We start from the raw sequence: 19,751 nt of genomic DNA, 5'->3' as shown, positions 1-19,751 counted from the left end.
ATCTACAGAACATCCGACACACATTGCAATATGTCACAGACAGAGAGAAAAGCAAAAACACTACAACTGACCCTTGAACACCAGGGGTTTGAACTGCACAAATCTACTTATACACAGGTTTTGTTCAAACAACAAACCGAAGAAAGTTGCAGATGAACACATAGCCTAAAACGAAGATGACATAAGCTTACGGTATGGGTAAATACAGTATAGCAGTATAAATGTATTTTCTCTTCCTTATGATTTTCTTTTCTCTAGCTTACTTCATTGTAAGAATGTGGTATATAATACATATGACACAAAATATGTTAATTGACTACATAATCGTAAGGCTCCTGGTCAACAGTAGGCTATTAATAGTTAGGTTTTGGAGAGTCAAGGTTCTACATAAATTCATGACTCACAGGGGGGTCAGTGTCCCCCATCCCCACTTGGTTCAAAGGTCAACTGTAATTTCAAATGTAACTTCAAGTCAAAATTATACAAATAGATGCTGATGTTTAGGTGTTTATTCTCAAATATATAAGCAAATCTATGTAGCCTTTGCTAAAGTAAGCTGCAAAAAATATATATTTGTTAACAATTCTTCCAGGAAATATAATCCTTCTAGTCTTTTATAAAAATCAAAACAGTGTTTTCACTTTAGTTTTTAAAAGTCTTTGTTTTGATGTTCAATATTTAGAACAAGTGAGGGGTTTTGTGGGTCCCAGCAGCACTTGGATTTGTCTCTCTATTGATATACATAAAATAACATCTATTTTTATTTTAGCTTTTTACCCTTTGGTGTTATTTCATCATTCTCTGAAATTTCTATTAATACTAAAGTAAAATATGATGTCTCCATCTGGTTTCGGAACTATGTTGACCTAGAAGAATCTATCAAGCAAGAAATGTCATTCTTATAAAATATGTTATTAAGAATAAAAAATTATTAAGACTCTCAACCATATAATCAATGCAGGAAATGAGAATAATTATATAGTCATTCTAATTTAAGTTATAGGTGAATGGTTGGACAGACATTAACACAATTCAAGTTCCTACTCCTGCCAGAAATGAAACCTAGATGTGAAAGGTAAAAAGGACAGTTTATTTTTTATTTTTCATATTTTTATTTTTAATGCTTTTATGTATTTACTTTTAGAGAGAGGGCAAGGGAGGGAGAAAGAGAGAGAGAGAAACATCAGTGTGTGAGAGATACATAGATCGGTTGCCTCTCGCACACCCCCAACTAGGGACCTGGCCTGCAACCCAGGCACGTGCATGCCCTGACCAGGGACCAAACTGGTGACCTTTCCATTCATAGGCTGGGGCTCAATCCACTGAGCCACACCAGCCAGGCAACTGTTTATTTTTTTAAACAGAGCATATTTAGAGCTCCTAGTTGGTAGACTACAAATCAGCCAAAGGGGTAGGTTTTTTTTAAAATAAAAATACAAACTGCTTTGTATACATTATCTCACACAATCCTGATACTCTAATGCAGAACCTGCCCTCAGGTTCTGCATTAGACTATGAACTATGTATATCCTTTCCTATTGTCCAGCTTCTACCTCACACTGTATTTTATACTCTTTATGAGCTGGAAGTGTGTCTTGTTTTTCCCTATATCCTCAGTACAAAGTTGGCCTTCCATAAGCATCCACTGAATGAATTAATAAATAAGTCAATGGGAAAGTTTATTTCCTCCCAGTGCTGATGAATTACAGTATATTTGCATTTGTGTATATAAAATGAATATGGTAAACAGACTTTCATTCTCATAAATACTCTAAGTCATTGGCACAAAAATATTGCAACTGACCTGAGATACATATAAATCCAGAAGAGAAAAAGGCTTCATTGTACGGAGACAAGCTGTCGGTCTGGGCGTAGACAGCGTACACAGACATGTAAGAACAGGCACATTCCACGTAGTCTGAAGTGTCCTCAACCAGTTTGCAAAACTGACTGTCAGACAACCAGCTGGGGCAAAAAGACAATTGTCACTAATCTGCTTTCATCAATGGGTAAGGTCCTAGATGATTTTTAAAGAAAAAATAACTTAACAAATATAAGTGTTGTTGACTCCAGACTCACGTACACCACAGTGTCCAGAAGAAACCCTGGAGGGAACATCTTGAGCATGACACGACACAACAGACCCCACAGGGGACATTAGGAAGCAGCCTAAATACTATCCAGACCTCCAATAGCATTGGAGAAGCTGGTCCTTTCAACAGAGCAGTACCATTTGCTACCTAATCTAAAGTAAACACACCCAAGGTTTTCAACAGAAGGCACCTTTTTCTATGTTTCAAAAGTCTCAAAAGATTGACACAGCCATTACAATGTGTAGTGTTCACCCTTTCTTATTTTTCATAATTCCCAGTAATCTGAACTACACAATTTACTTACAAGCTTTTCTAAAATGCCTTCCTCATTTTTTTTTAGTTTGGAGCCAATTAAATGTTTTCCAGGATCCCCCCACCCTTTTTTTTTTGTAAACCTCACCCTAGGAGATATATCTACATATTTTTTAGTTAATTGAGAGAAAAAGAGAGAAACATCAATCAGTTGCCTCCTGTACGTGCTCTGACTGGACACTGAACCTGCAACATAGGTATGTGCCCTGATTGGGGACCAAACCCACAACCTTTTGGTGTACAGGACAATGTTCCAACCAACTGAGCCTCCTGGCCAGGCCAGAGTTCTTTGAAGTGTAGCAGGGTTTCTATAAGTCTGGCTAACTTAGCCCAAGAACATTGTCATGATCATGGCAAATACAACATCACATGCCAAGACTTTGCAGCACTCCGCAGGGACTACTGGTTGAGCCCCTTCCCTTTTAATGCCTTGATTTTTTTACTTTTTTTCTTTTTTAAGTATTAATTAATTTTTTCACTTTACTTTTATTGTTGTTCAAGTACAGTTGTCTAAGGTTATAAAATTTCTCAACTCCAATTACAGGTTCAACCTTGAAACATTCATTATTAATTTTATATTGAGGATCACATAGTATCTGTGTATTAGGTTTAAGATCTGCCATCAGGCATTAGGAGTTTCATTTGATAATTTGTTTTTTTTTTTCTATGGATAACCAGAATTTTGGTGTTCAAAAGATGGTTGATTAGCCAACTGAGCTGTTAAACTTACTTAGGATTTTAGTTTATGTGGCTGAAAGTTAGTAATAACTTTTTACCCCTTGGTGTTATTTCATCAGTCTCTGAAATTTCTATTAATATTAAAGTAAATTTTGATATCTCCATTTGGTTTGGAGCTATGTGGACATAGGAGATTCTATTAAGCAAGAATATCATACTTATGAAAGATGGTATTAAGAGTAAGAAATTATTAGGACCCCCAACCATATAATCCCTGGGGAGAAAGCTGGGGGTTCTAAAAATCTGTATTTTTTAACCAGTCCTCCAGCGAATTTGATACATCTTATTAGTGGACCCTCATGTTTGCAAACAATGAGGAGATACAAAGATGACCCTGTCAGATCTGAAACCTGCTGGGAAAAGTCTAGAGGTTATTAGGATAAAAATTACTCATTAGTGTTAAAAAGTTTTATAGGCCCCAATACATGTAGAGTATATAGAATTATATCATGGATCTAAATGATATCTTCTCAAGATCACTAACCAGAGAAATGGAGCAAAACATTTTCAATGGAAGATTTGAGAGAGGAAAAAAAAAAGGTAAGGGTTTATCTCTAGCTATATGCCCTCTCTAAAACAAAACAAAACAAAACAAAACAAAACAAAAAAACCTGCCACCCCAGCTTTGACTACTACATTTGAATTGATCTAGTGGCTGATTTGGACCCTAGACCCTCTGCACCAGCACTGCCTGACCCTAAAGCATTGGCTGAGCTCTGAGGAACAGAACTGCTCAGAAACTTGACCTTAGGCCAAGAGAAAGAATCACTCTCTTCTTCCCATTCCTATGCATGGCTTTAATCCCAAAAGGTACTCTAAGCCATACATGCACTAGAATTATAAATCCCTGTTAATTCCTCTGAACATAGAGTATCGGCTCCAGAACCACAAGCCCAGATGGAAGGGAAAAAAATTTCCTTTCCTGTCCAGTAAATTAACAAATATCCATAGGAAAGTTATCTGAAATGAGCAGAACTCATGGTAAGTCCCATGAAAGCACTAATAATCAAGAAGTAAATACTGTGCTAAACACATATTTAAATGGTTTTGCTACATTTGCCACCTGCACAATGCTAGGCTAGCTCCCATGCTTCCCTGTCTTATTTGTTGTAAAGGTCATTCTCCAGTCCAAAGTCCATCATTGCTCAGTAGGAAAAATTGGGCTCAACTGTACTGAAATAGAGGAAGACCAAATTCTGATTTTAAACAATTATTAGTAAGTACCTTGCAGTGGCCTGATTCCAAAGGAGACACAGAGAGGTTTTGGGAACAATTCTAGGCTCAGCAGCGTGAATCCTGTAGAGAATCTCATTACTGTCAGTCAGGGGCTGTGAACGCTGACTTTTCACACTCAAAGATAATACCTATAATATGTAAAAAAAAATTTAATCATGTTTCCAAGTTAATGTCATGACTGAATCTTCCATTCTGAACTTTGCTTCAATGTTCTAGTTGCTTTGATCACTACGTATTGCTGCTATTTACAAGTAGCTTGCTTATGAATGCAGGGCACCTCCCTGGTTTTACACTGCAAACATCCCACCTCCATTCCAGTTTCTGACAGTCTTCAGCCGACAACACTCACTCTGACTATAATTGTTGGACTTCATCATGAGTAGGGTATATAATATACTATTAGTGGAAGCTATATGTCTTCACTTTCCCTACTTTGACATATAGTATACTCAATAAAACATGATGGAAATACTTCCAGCTGTTTTTGAGGCAAAATATTTTACAAATAGTTCACAAAGATGGAACATGTTTCACTTCATAATTAGCTCACCATGCATAGCACTTCCCACAAATCTGATCAGGCAAATGCATTCTGAGGAGTGTGGCTGCTATGGAAAAATCAGATTTCAACCATAATTCTTTATAATGATAGATTACCTTATTTTTCAGGGCAGGAAGATTGTTTCCACTTATAAACCACTGCTGGCTACTATACTCTGTAAACTGGACTACTTCACATGGGCTGTTCTCAGACATTACTTCTGCATCCGGGACATCCAATAACCTTTCTGGAATTTGAATATAGTCGCCTTCTTTTCCTTCAAACTTGTGCCCATTGATTTGTTGAGGATACCAGTGAAGGGCCAGTATGGACAGATATGGGCAGCTGTCAAGGAAGGTTTTGCCTCTACAACACAAAAGCAAAAGGCCTGCTAAAAGGCATGTATTTTATATATATTTTTTGTATTTGTTCTATATATCCACTTATATTTGTTAAAATGCATTAGACAGGGGCTCCGTTCTTTGTATATAACCATGACGCCACCAACCCAGAAGCAGTAGAGAGAATGTGTTTCCAGTTCTTTTATGGCTGTCATGATTTTTTCACAGAACTTTCTGTATCCCTCCCTATGCCTGATCCCCCTTATAACCTAAAACATGGGTTTTTGAAAGCTGTTTCATGGATATCAGGTATAATCTGTGGCTATAAAATGGACTTTTCGGTTACTTGTATCAGCTTTGGTGGGATAGGTTGAAGAAAAGGCATACCACTAAAGTGAAACACTCTGCTTTATTTAAGAATGTTGTAAATCTTGTATGTCTGCAGCCATGTGTTCATCAAGAGTTACTTCACCCCTTTCTAACCCACCAGAGAATTGCTAATTTGACCATGTGACTGGTAGGAGAAACAGCCCTGAACAGTGATCTTTATCCATTTAACAATTCTGTTTTGAACACTCCCTAGGCATAAGATTCTGTGCTCAGTGAAATTGCTTCCAAGCCTCAGTGTGTTGAAATCAGTTCAAAGCTTGTTTAAAAATGCAGATTTCTAGATAACACCCCAGACTTATTAAGTCAGAACCCTTTCTGTGGGAGGGAGCTGGAGGTTCTAGGAATCTGTATTTTTTAACCAGTCCTCCAGTGAATCTGATACATCAGATCAGTGGACCCATCATGTTTGTAAACAAGGAGGAGATACAAAGAATCAGATCTTAAGCCTGCTGGGAAAAGTGTAGAGGATATGAGGATAAAAATTACGCATTAAATGATAATAAGTAATATAGGTCCCAATACATGTACAGTATATATAATTATATCATGGATCTAAATAATACCGTGTCAAAATTGCTAACGAGAGAAATGGAGCAAAGATTTTCAATGGAATTTTTGAGAAAGAAAGGAAAGGATAAGGGCTAACCTTTATCTCTAGCTATGTGTCATTTCTTTAAAAAAATTACACCCTCCTCCCAGCTTTGACTTGATGCCTTCAAATATCTATCTTTAATCCTGTCATTAATCCAGGGCTCTAGACTCTATGCCCAAGAGTCCTGGAGAAGCACCTCAGCCTGTGGAGGCCACACACACCTCCACAACAGCCTGAAGTCATCTCTGCATCTCCCCATTTGGCCTCCCACATTTTCACTGGTGACTCTGAGCTAACAACTACCACTGTCACTGCCATCTGTGTGCAATGTGGCTGAGACCAGTGAACCACAGCCACATGGCTACATAACCCCTTATCACCTCACTAGAATCTGCTGAGGTTTAGCTCAGTCAGCACCGTCGTGGAATGGACTCCACCACCTTTGCATATTGAGGACATCACATGCATGGTGACTCTGCTCAACCTTGACACAAGTGTGACAAATGGCTGGCCCCTCTCCCTTACTGATGACAACCACTCTCCCTGATACCTTATCTTTGGATATCCATGCCCTTCTACTACACTCACTTTGACAATCTGCTTTACACCCAGGCTGAAGTGAGTGGGGAGAAACCCAGTGGAAGGAGCCCATGTTATCATATACACTGGTGCCACTACAACCCCCCTGTGACCAACCTCAGTCAGCCACATGACATTGTTTTTACTTGGCTTCCAACTGACTGTTCTAGATTCTATCGTTCTCCTCAATATCTCTGCTCAACTCCCAAACCCTCACTCTCAGCAGATGCCCTTGAATACTGCTTAAGGCAATGTAAATAATGCATATCAGGATGGTCAACATCTTTGGAGTTTTCTGAGTAAGAAAAACTAGTCTTTATTTAGTCCTTATTTTCTAAGTTCAATTTGTCACCTATATGTTAATTCTACAACCCAATTATTTTCAAGGTTACCACAGTCCCCATGTTCCTGCCTCAATTTCACTCTCAGCTTCTCTTATGGGAACAATTACCTCTATGCAGTCTTCTTATTTCCTGATTTACCCCGTTCTTTAGCCTTTCCCACTGTCCTGTAGTGACAGACCTAACATCCTCAGTCTGATTCTTCCACACACACACACACATACCATACCTAGCTTATTCTATGTTCAACCTTTAGCTTGATGATCTCCCCAAACACACCATGCTATTCTTGCCTGACTGCCATTACACGTGCTGTTTCCTCTTCCTGGATAACTCAGGAGCAAAGGTAAGTCTATGAAGAGGAAGCACATGGTAGGAAATATATTGATTCATGTACTCATTCTACTCACTTATTGTACCACAACCACTGAGAATCACCACGTACCAGATAGTCTTCTAGGTCCTGAGAATACATTAGGCAATAAAACAGAAGAGAGCAGTTTTTTTGTGCATCTTAGACTCTCTTGAGTTCTCCCTGGGCCTTTGAAGGCACAGATATGGGAACCAACATTCACAGCAGGGTAGATGGTTCACATCTAAGACAACCTTAACATCCTGGTGATCTTCAGAAATACAGGAAAACAAATTGAAAGAATTGGGACTATAGGGAATGCAAAGCTATGAACTACTTCTGTCATTGAACAACATAGTTGAACACAGTGTAAAAGGAAAAAAAGTACGAGGGTATTGCTTAACTATGCATGGGTGCATACACACATACACTGTGGCCTCTGCAAACTAACTCGAAGTAAAGAAATTATCCATTTCAGAGGTTTCTGAAGACATCAGAGACATTTATAAATAGTATTGAAGAGCCAAACTGCTAATCATTAGTCTCAGATGGACATTTAGGAAGAGGGAGGACAGGAGAAGGGCCTCCTGACAGGACATGGAGAGCCTCTCAAATACTTTGCTGATGCTCCTCATTGAGGAAACCAAGTTCCTCAGATGCAGTGATTGGGGTTAAAAGGAGAATACAGTATCAGGGGGTGTCGGTTCTGTACCTAAACCTCAAGTCACCCCCTGGCACTGACCTGGGATGAAAGTTTGGGGCACTTTGGAGCCAGGGGGTCGGGTAAAAGATCTTTTACAAAGCAAGTGATTTACAATCTCTTCTGACCACAGGGCATGGTGGCCGGCAGGGGGAGGTGGCATCCAGTAGGCCTGGGACTGGCCCTGAACTAATCATGTAACCACTGCAAGCTGTGCAAGGCCCTGGTCTCAGTTTCTACATCTGTAAACAGGAATAATAAAAGCCCTAACCCTATCCTTAAACAGCTACTTAAAGTGCTCTTTTGTAGGGATACAATTATATATGTACAACTTTTCCTAAGGACTCGTTCAATCCACATAAAATTTTCATTATATATTGTTTATACCTAGATTAAAAAAGGCAATTTCATATTGTTCAAGCTAATACAATGTGAGGACTAGATCAGAGGTACAATTAATATTGTTATTATTATCTTATTCTTTGATCTATCTTGCAATACTTTTATATCTGAATTTACTAGCTCTTTGAATTTCATGTCTTAAGATCTAAGAAATAAAATGTTTTACATATCCAATCATTATTTCAACTAACATGTCAGTTCATAAAGGCCCCATAAATAGATGATTTAAATTATTATACCAATTTTTAAAAATGTAGTCTTCAAAATACCTCTGAATTTCAACATATCTTAATGACTAGTGACCACAACATTAATCAATAAATAAAAATAAACTTTACAGAGATTTATATACACATTTTTAATCAGACATGTTCCATTAAATAATAATCACTGCATTTTAAATAACACATTACTCTGAAAGAACTGGGCAGGAAATCTGTATTTCCACTCATGTTCTATTATCAGCCATTTTTATGTTAAATCAAATAGAAATAAAATTTTTAGACCTTTGTACTACACTTACCCGATTTACCTTATGAATGTAATTTAAGACATCATGACTTCTGAAGAATATTAACATAGTTACAAAATTAAACTTATAGTGAATAATAAACATGAGCCACATTTTATTTTTCCCTTTCCTCTTGCTTGCTTCCTGCCATGAAACTGCAGCCATGAAACAACTAGTCTGGAGCTCAGTAATACTCTGAGAGACACCTGCAAATGGACGGGATCGAACCGCAGCTCCAGGGCAGCACAATGGACAGGGCCCACCTCCCTCTTCTCAGAATGCATCCTCTGTTCATTACATAAGGAAGAGTGAGCAGCACGACTTTTATAGTTACAAAATTTTATATCTTCAAAACAAGAGGAATATATTGTTGCCAAGCTACATTTATTTTTCTTGATGTACCTGCTGTTTTTTCCAAATAATTAATTTCATTTGCCCAGTAGGTATAATGCATTGACTGTATAGTCTTTAGTTCCATCACCTAATGTCAGTGTGCATGGTGCATTACTTTGTAAACTGTGAAGGAATACATATCAGGTACAGCTAGTATATGAAAAGATACTTACTTTTCACCAAGCGAGCCACAGGTAACATCAGTTGACAGGGAAAAGGCGAAATTTTCAGTCACTTCGGTGAAGTGACTGAATCCCCTGGTGTCCTTGCGCTTCGGGTTAATAAGAGCACAAAGAATCTCATAGAATAGATTTCGGTTTTCATTACTGAATGCTTGACTTTTTCCTTCAACAGTTATCTGGAAAAATCCAAGTATAAAAATGTATCTTCAGAAATAAAGTGCTTCAATAATATGTATCATATAATAAAATGTGTTTTTTATTAACAATTATTGGCATTAACAAAATAAGGATGAACTTCTGAGGAATTAAGTGAAATGAGTATCAAAATTATATTTCAAATATATCCATTTATACTTTAAAAAGCACAATCATTTATAAAGAAATGTGCCCCACCTGCCTCATCACACACATGATCAGTCTCTTTGTAGTCTGCATGTACCTTTATTAATGAACTTATGACAACACTTAAATGATTGGTTTGTCACTCTTACTAGTTAAGCTCATTGAGTAAGTGGCTCATGTTCTCCATATTTTTTTACATTTTTATAATCCATATGGTACCAAGAAGATAGCTGAACTGATGTAAGTGTAAGAGTAGCCATCTCAAAGATAGTAAGGAAGAGTGGAGAATAATCCATAAGGAAAAGGTGATCAAAAGTACAGAATAAAATTTAACAAAGTAAACATTACAATGAAGAGAAGGAATTGCCCACTGGATACTGAAACAAACTGAATTATGTTAAATGGAAAATAAGCTCAAGGACTGCTCCCAGGATTCAGGGAGAATATTACAAGTAGGACTAATCCATAAGATACAACAGGCATACAGAAGGAGCAGGCAGAAGTAAAAAACTACACAGCTAAAGAAATACCCCTATCTATAAATACGGAGCTTGCTTTATATCAGTGAAAGTTAGAAATGGAAACAATACCAGATGTATCTGGTGATTTTTAAATATTATTTCAAGAGTTAAAAAAATGTTACCAGAAAACCAGACAGGAAAAAAAATTATTCCAACGGAGAAACAAACATTCAGTTTGACAGACTTTTTCTGGCAAATGAAAAGCCAGAAACCACCAGAGCAACATGTGGAGTTTTGAGAATTAAAGGCTAGGATCCAAAACTTCTAGGGCCACCCCACCTTTCATTCACATTCAAGGGCAAAAAGAAAAGTTTCTTTTAGTAAAACACACACACACACACACACACACACACACACACACACCCAAAGATCATTTATATAATCCTTGGTTTCTCTAGGTGCTATTATCCAATGGTTATATTAACTTCTCTAATTTTCATCACAACAATCTTGTGAAGGGGCACTAGTGCTGTTTTGTTTTGCTTCCAGAAAAGGAAACTGAGGCAGAAAGAGACTACCTCACCTGCCTGAGTGCACTGGGCTGGTGAAGAGGAGGCACTCGTGACAGCCACCTGTACTGATGCAAAACAACCCCCACAACTGGCCCGTCCCAAGACAACAGGCCTCAGTCTGGAGACAGGTCGTGCAACATTATCGCCAGCTTGAAATATAACACCAGGTGGTAAAGTACGGAGCTGAGTCTAAGTCCTGTTAGTGTGATTATAAATTAAATCAAGTGGGCAAAATAATTCTTAACATACAAGATATATAGCACAAAATATATATGATAAGAAGAAACATTTTTGCTCTACAAGGCCATTTTGTGTAAACAAGAAAGAGAACTGCCAAAATTATCAAAATTGGCTTACAAAAAAGTAAAGAGCCTGAGTCAACCATGGGAAATATTTTTTTTAACTGTCAGGAAAGAAAACAAAAAAGGAGATTTCACAGAACATATTATTCCTGTGTTCTTTCAAGTGTTCCAGAACAAAACATTAGGGGCAACACCTCCTGACTCATGTTTTACCAAGCTTTAAAAACCAAATTTAAAAATCAAATTTTGCATATCAAATCCAGTTGTCTTAAAAGACTGACATTATTATTAAGCAAAGACAGCATTTTGAATAATTTTCATCGCACCATACTTAGGAAAATCAAAGAACAGAATATTATGTCAGAGCAAAATTTTGCCCAAACCCACAGCTAGATTTTATCCAAAATACAGTGAGTCATTTAAGGTTCTTGCTCTTTTTAGCACAATATTTGTGCCTTCAGAACATAAATAAGTAGTCACTTCTAGTGAGTCTAACAATAATATGTAATATTTATTGAGCTCTTTCTGTAAAAAAAAATATATGGTATAGAGCAGATTCTATTCCAAAGAAGTTAGAATTTGGGGGAAAATAAGACTTACAAATAAGAAATAATTTCACTTAAAATACAAGACCTTACAAAATGAAGTTCTGTTGAGTCCATGGAAGTTCCACCCCTGAATTTGAGGCTACCTTAGAGTTTATAGTACATACATATGGAATATAAGAACAGCTACCAGATAGAGTGTAGGTGACCCTATTTGAATTTTAGATAAGCAACCAATAATTATTTGATATAAGTATGTGCAAATATAAATATGTTTTTATTTTTAATATACTTACACTTAAAAATGCATTGATGCATTGTTCATCTAAAATTCAACGTTAACTGGGCATCTTGTACTTTATTTGCTAAAATTTCAACCCTACTATATGTGATTATATACATTTTTCAGTACCTGTTTTATTACTGCCTTATTCTCATTATTATAAATATGTTTAAAACATGAAATCCTTTTGCATTTTATGGATATACCAAGCCCCTGTAAACACTGATTATTTTTTCCACTTTTTGTTATCATAAACTGTGCTGAAATAAACATTCCTATCACACATATATTTGCAAATATTCCCCACACCACTGGATGTCCTTTTTCCCCTAACTAGTTTCCCCAGTTTAATTGAGATATAATTGAGATATAACATTATTTGCCTTTTGACTTTACTTGTTATATATGCAAAAATTATTTTTTAACTTTATATGGTCGAATTTATCAATCATTTCCTTTATGACTTCTGGGTTTTGTTTTATGCTTTAGGAAGACCTTCCCCACTTCAAACTTACATATTAAAAATGATTTGTACTTTCAGTCAAAAAGGAAACATAGGTAAACACGGCACATGCATCCTCCCACAACCACATCAAAATTACAACTACACTACAGAACCACCACCATTCAGAAATGCCTGAAATCTAGCTGAATGCAAGCCCTACAACTAGGGATTTCAAGAAGCCACATCAAGACTGGTAGGGTGGACAGAGGCACAGAATGTGTTAGTCCTACACCCACGTGTGGTAGAAAAATATCAGGGGAGGAATCTCAGCTATGAAGGTCCTCCCTGAGAGAGGGGTACTAGCCCTACAGCAGGCCCCCCAGCCCAGGTGTCCAGTGCCAGGAAAAGAGGTCACCAAAACTTCTAGCTGTAAAAATCCATGGGGATTATGGCTGAGTGAGACAGGGGGCTTCTGGGGCCCCAGTAGTTTCTCTTAAAGGGCCCATGCAACAACTTACTCAGGCTTACTCACTCGGAGCTCCAATGCTGGGATGGCATCCTCAAAGGCACCAAGGACATATGAGGAGGACTGAATTTCCTAGCACCAGTACCAGAGCTGGGGTAGGGGAAAGCTTTCTGCCAGACAGACGTACAGGGAGAGGCTGATGTTCCTTTTCTGAGGAACATCAGAAAAACAAAGCTGGCAGTCAGGCTCCATTTCTGAGTCTCCATCCACCTGACTCACCCTGCCCAGTGATTCTCTGAGACTTTGTCCCACCCAGCTTTTGAGCCCATGCAAGCTGTTTCCAGTGGTTTTTCCATACCAATGGCCTGACTTGGCTCGTAATTCAGATTTTCCTAAAATCTCTCAAACAAGCCACATCTAGCCTCAGCATGCACTTACCTCTCGCTAAGTAGCCTCAGGCTTGGCACTAGTACCAGCCTACTTGGTTTTAGTTTGGTCTCACCTGGGTACCTCCAAGCCCAACAGAAGTAACAACTATCTATAGATTGCTTTGTAGCTCATGTCAGGTGGTCCTGGGTAGAACACAAGAAGCTTCTGGCCTTGGTCTGCACTTTCTGGGAGGCCCCAGAGCCAGCACACCTCATAGACAGTTTCAGACCACATTGAAACACCACCCAATCACCTCCACAACTGACATACTCTAGGGGCAAACTCAGCAGGCACCAGAGCCATGCCAAAGGAAGTCCTGCTCTGTAAGGTGGGCCCCTGCACAGCTGATCCTCCACAGTGGTCTGGTGGTCACAGTCACTTCTTGTAGCCAATTGGCTTGGGGATAAATCCTTCCCATTGGTGTGCTTACAACAATCAAGACTCAACTACAACAAGAGAGTGCACACAGACATGAAGGGGGCTCACTTGGAGGGCCCAACTTGGGGGATTGGGGAGGCTATGCCACTGGACCCTACAGAACACTTACTACAACCAAGTCCAGGAGATATATCAGCTCTACCTAATTCACAGACACAAACACAGGGAGGCTGCTAAAATAAGGGGACAAAGAAATGTGGCCCAAATGAAAGAACAGAACAAAACTCCAGAAAAATAACTAAACAAGATGGAGATAAGCAATCTAGCAGGCACATTGGTTATAATGATGCTCAATGAACTTAGTGAGAACTTCAATAGTTTTAAAACAGACATGTAAACCATAAAGAAGAAACAGTAAAAAATTAAGGGTACACTAACTAAAATGAAGAATAATTTACAGGGAATCAACAGTACAGTATATGAAGCCAAAAATCAAATAAGTGATTTGGAACATAAGGAAGCATAAAATATCCAATCAGAACAGCATAAAAAAAAAGAATCCAAAAAAATGAAGGCAGTGTATGGGGCCACTGGGACAACTTCAAGTGCAACAACATTTGCATCACGAAGGTGCCAGAAGAAGAGAAAGAGCAAGAAATTGAAAACATATTTGAAAAAATAATGACAGAAAACTTCCCTAACCTGGTGAAGAAAATAAACATACAAGTCCAGGAAGCACACATAGTTTCAAACAAGATGAACCCAAAGAGGCTCACACTAAGAATCATCATAATTAAAATGCAAAAAGTTAAAAACAAAGAATCTTAAAATCTGTGAGAGAAAAGCAATCAGTTACCTACAAGGGAGCTCCCATAGACTGTCAGCTGATTTCTCAACAGTAACTTTGCAGGAGAGAATATAGTCAATGATATTCTAATAACTATATTTGGTGTCAGATGGGTACCAAATTTATTGAGATGATCACTTGGTAAGTTATATATTGTCTAATCATTGAGGTGTACACCTAAAACTAATATAATATTGTATGTCAACTGTAATTGAAAAACAAAAATGATTTGAGTTAAAAAATGATTCATCATGTTTTCTGCTTCCATGATTTCAGTTTTACAATTAAAACTCTGATATGCCTGTTATTTATTTTGGAGTACAGTTTAAGATAGAGATTCAGTTCTATTTTTCTTTCAAATGGTTAAATCAGCTATCACAATGCCATTTACAGAGTAATTTTTGACCACTGATCTAAAATGTCACCTTTATCATATATGAAATATTCATATGCACTTGCATTTATTTCTGTACTTTTTGTTCCATCCCATTGATCTGAATATCTATGCCTGCACCATAGCTACCCTGACTTACTCACTGTAACTCCATAATGTATTTTCATATTTGGTGAGATGAGGGCCCTCTCATTTTTCTTCTTTTTCAAAAACTTTCTGCCCATTTGAACAGGTATATTCATCCAAGTGAACTGGAGCATCATTTTTTCCAAGTAAAAAAATTCAAAGTAACTTATTTTGATAGGGTTTCTATTTTATTATAGGTTAAGGAAAATTGTTATCTCTATAGTACTGAGTATTTCTTTTGACAAATAAGGTATAGATTTCTATTTATTCAAGTCTTTTATATTACTCTAGAATTTTTCAGTGTTCTTTAGATGATATATAAGATATCATATGTATAACTATTAAGTCAGTTACTCAGATCAGCAGATGTAAGTATTGACATACACATAAAAATAGGTTGAAAATAAAACCTGGTTGGGCTAAGTCCACACCAATTTGAATGCCTCTAGCTATTTGGTCATTCCTGGGATTTCCTTTTTGTGAAAGTTTCAGCACCCTGGAGGAGCAGAGAATCAGCAGAGGGAAAAAGCTCCTGTTCTCTGGCATTTAAACAGGAGGGACGTTGCAGATATTCTAGTTCAAGTTCTCTTTTTATAGATTCAAAAAACTGAGATGAAATTTCAAAAGGTACTCGTCCACTTTCTGGAGAATCAGACAGAGCCTGTAGCTTCTGACACCCAGTGCCCCTTCTCAGATGCCGGGCTGTCCCTCCTGCTGTAGCAGACAACGCATCATTCTCTACATTTAAGACTGAGGTTTCCAAAAAGGCATAAGCCACATGCAAACAAAGGTACAGTGTTAAATATGAGAAATTCTACTCCTATGTTCAGAAATTTAACTCTATTATAATTTCACAATAACTGACATTATAGATTTGTATGTTTTCTTATATTCTAAATTTGTGAAATCTTACCAAACTGACTGCTGACACTTGCAAGCGCTTACCTTGTCTATTAAGTGCATCACGGCACTGAGCTGTTCATCAGTGTTCTCTGTGGCCACTTTCATGCTGATGCTGTGAAGCACTCTGTTGAGAATATCACCATCCAGGGGCTGCTGGAGCTGATCTGCAAGCCCCCAAACAGCCTGCAAATCTGCATCAGAGACAAGCGTGATGTTGGCAGTCCCATACACTTTATCGATTCTGGCACCACCTTTTGGGTCAAAAAGCACAATCTGGAAGCGTTTAGGAAATGGATTTAAAGATCCTGTCTCTGGGGTTAAGATGACATCCACTACGGTGTTTCTCTGGCCAGGTTCAAAGACCAAGGTGCCTTCTGTTCTCACAAAATCCTTCCCAGAAATAGCGGGAGATATGAGAGCACGACCCATTGTTTCAGCACTCCTCAGCTCCTGGAAATTAAACCACATGCTTCCGTGAGGCTGCGGCACCTCCTCTCCTGTCTTAAATGAACTCTTACTCTTTAAACAAATCCTGTTTCTCAAGCATAATGACTGGCCATAAGAACATTACAACTAAGTCATTGGGTTTTACACTTTTTCTAATCTCCTAAGATGAGTTAGAGGGGAAAGAGTACACCATACAGCGATGAAGTTAGAAAATACAGATACCTTTGAGTGGACCAAGAAAGAGAATGACAACCATCACGACTGCCTCACAGAACTTCTGCAATTGTGGACACACTAAAAATTGTGCTATAAATAACACATGCCGCAAACTATGAGTATGGAGAAAAAGAGGTAATATTTACATTTTCATTTTGACTTAGAAATGTGGGGGAGATGGGATTTGGTGATGGGTAAAGAGAAAGCAGAGGGATGAAAGGAAGAAACAGGAGAAATTGGTTATCTTGTTATTTTTACTTAGCTAAGAAAATACCCAAATGAATAGGGACCTTGGGCCTATATACCTCTGAATTTCTTCAGACTTTGATTGTTAAAAGTTTTTTGTAAATTGAAGCATGAGAACTTAGGAAAGAACCAAAGTAATATGCAGCTATTTACTAATGAGCCAACAAATATTAAACTCCTAATACCTGCCAGGTGACACACTGTGGACACAGATATGAACAACAGAATACCTGCCCTCCTGGAACCTAGCAGAGGGCATAGATAGTATAAAAGTTATAGAATTAACAACATAACAGAGATGAATTCTATGAAGAAGAGTAGGGCTAGGTACTATTTTAGATAAGGTTGCTCAGGGAAGCTCTTGATATGATATTTGAGCAGAGACCTCAGTGATGTAAGTAAGGGAACAAACAGGACACATAAGGATCTGAGGGGAAATATTCTAGACAGAAGGAATAGCAATTACAAAGGTGCTGAGGATAAGCCAGAAGGGCAATGTGGTTGGAAAAACAACAAAAGCACAAGAAGTTGGCATCAGAGAGGGAGCAGAGGCCAGATCACACATGTCCATTTTACCAGGTGTGACAGTAAGAAACTGGAGGATCCCAGGAGATTGACACATTTTATTTCACATTTTTATGACTCATCTGGCTCTCATAGTTAGGCTATACCAGGGGATGTGCATGAGGCAGGGAGAAGAGATAGGAGGTTTTTGCATTAGTTCATGCAAAAAACAATGGTAATTTGAAGTAGGGTTGTATGAGTAGAAATAGTAATATGAGCTCAGATTGGGAATATCCTTTGCCAAGTCAGTAGGTGGAGAGGAAAAGGAAAATTGACGATGTTTGCTTCAATGAATGGTGGAAAACTGGGGAAATATTGTCCAGGGAGAACTCAAGAGTTATTTAATATATATATTAAGCCTCAGATGCTTTTTAGACATTCAAATGAGGATGTCAAGTAGAAGCAATCAGATATACAACTCCAGATCAGGATGGTAGAAGCTGGTGATAAAAATCCAGCAGTTCCCATTTCACAGATGACATTTGAAGAAAACAGACCTGGATGGTCTAGCCTAGAGAGTAGGTCTATCTTTGCGCAGCCCACTATTTATCGGTTGTGAAGACCAGCGAGGCAACAGGAAAGAGCTAGAGCTGCCAGTGAGATGAGGGCTGAGGGCAAGTAAGGAGGCTGCTCCAGAAGCCCAAAGGAGAAGAGGATGCTTCCAGAAGGAGGAAGTGACAAAGTGCATAAAAAATGAAAGATCAATGAAAATAAAAGGTTTTTAGGAACACCTGCAGCAAAATAATGAAAGAAAACAACTTGTATAAGGAAATGACACAAAAGCCTATCATCTTCAGATTGGGTAAGTATCCACTGGAATACCATGTCACTGTGATAGTGAAAGAAGGACACACATAACATATGTATTTCTCAGAAATGTGTTCTTGACAAAAGAAATGCACCACAAAACAACACAACTGGCAGAAACTCAATTTCCAAAACGTATAAACCTAAACAGCATATGACAGATGGTGAAACTATAAATAAAAGCAAGGAAATAATTCAACATGAAATTCAGGATGTGGGTTACCTACAAGATGGGGAGAAGTTATCCTGCAAGGAAAATGTAGGCTGGCATCAGAGAAGGGTTGGTAACAGCTAGTTCTGTGATCCTGATAAAGCTGAATTTCGTAAGCTAGGTGGTGGTGACTTTGTTACTATAAACTGCACATATACATCTGTCTACTGTTTTCTGGTAGGATTTCACAATTCAGACATTTAAAGAAAATGGAACAACCAATATGTTCTTGTATTTATAAAATACATATAAAAATGAGAAGCACTATGTAATTAAAAAGAAACAATGTGAGAATAAGAAGGAAAGGCATGTTCTTTCGTGAGCTTGTGTGCTGTGGGCTGGTACACACACATATATAAATAAAAGGGCTTTAAATTGGTTTGCAAGTTTGGCTTAGCCATAGGCCTAAGCCTTTAATAATAATTGAGATGAGGTATTTTCATTATCTCAGAACTTTATATCCCTTAACTTTTTATCTCGAACATGTAGACATGGAGAACTAATGCCAAGACTATAGTATTTATGTACTGGGAATGCTGACCTACCAAAGGGTATGTATAATACACTGCAGCTAGTGTTTCAACTACATTTTGAAAGTCTATTCTAAAAAAGTAAGATGAAGATTGATATCACTGTAACAGAATAGCAACTTGGTCCATAATTATTTTCTCGTTCTTGCCAGCTACTGGAAAATGGAATTATATGTCCTTCTCTTCCAGTAATATGCTAGCATTCAGAGAGAGAAAATGCAAGGGCAGTGAAGCAACAGGAAAATAAAATAATACCAAAGAAGTGGCACATTTATTTCTAATCTTTGAAATTAAACTTTTAACTTGGAGGTAACTGTAGATTTGCATGCAGTTATAAGAAATAATGGAGAGATATCCTGCTCCCTTTACCCGGTCGCCCTGGTTGGTAACCTTCTGTGTAGCTGTACTGGATCACAGCTGATGCCAAAACTGGCACAGTTGACATACAGAACGCTCCCATCACCACGGGACCCTTCATGTTGTTACAGGGTTATAAAAATGCTACGAGTTCCCTACTAGTGGCAGCATGTGTTT

General features: G+C 37.9%; 1 protein-coding gene across 1 annotated transcript in view; it reads right to left on the bottom strand.

The window, feature by feature from the left end:
* Nucleotides 1-19,751, bottom strand: part of ADGRV1 (adhesion G protein-coupled receptor V1) — a 507,196-nt gene that overhangs the window by 265,913 nt on the left and 221,532 nt on the right. The window contains 5 exon segments of the mRNA XM_036020532.1: nt 1,805-1,965; nt 4,368-4,507; nt 5,037-5,286; nt 9,695-9,879; nt 16,239-16,646. Of these exon segments, the coding sequence (XP_035876425.1) occupies nt 1,805-1,965; nt 4,368-4,507; nt 5,037-5,286; nt 9,695-9,879; nt 16,239-16,646 (1,144 nt within the window).

Source organism: Phyllostomus discolor, chromosome 3, assembly GCF_004126475.2.
Source record: "Phyllostomus discolor isolate MPI-MPIP mPhyDis1 chromosome 3, mPhyDis1.pri.v3, whole genome shotgun sequence".
NCBI lineage: Eukaryota > Metazoa > Chordata > Mammalia > Chiroptera > Phyllostomidae > Phyllostomus > Phyllostomus discolor.
The sequence above is the reverse complement of the archived record's forward strand: the minus strand, read 5'-3'. Positions and strand labels throughout refer to the sequence as shown.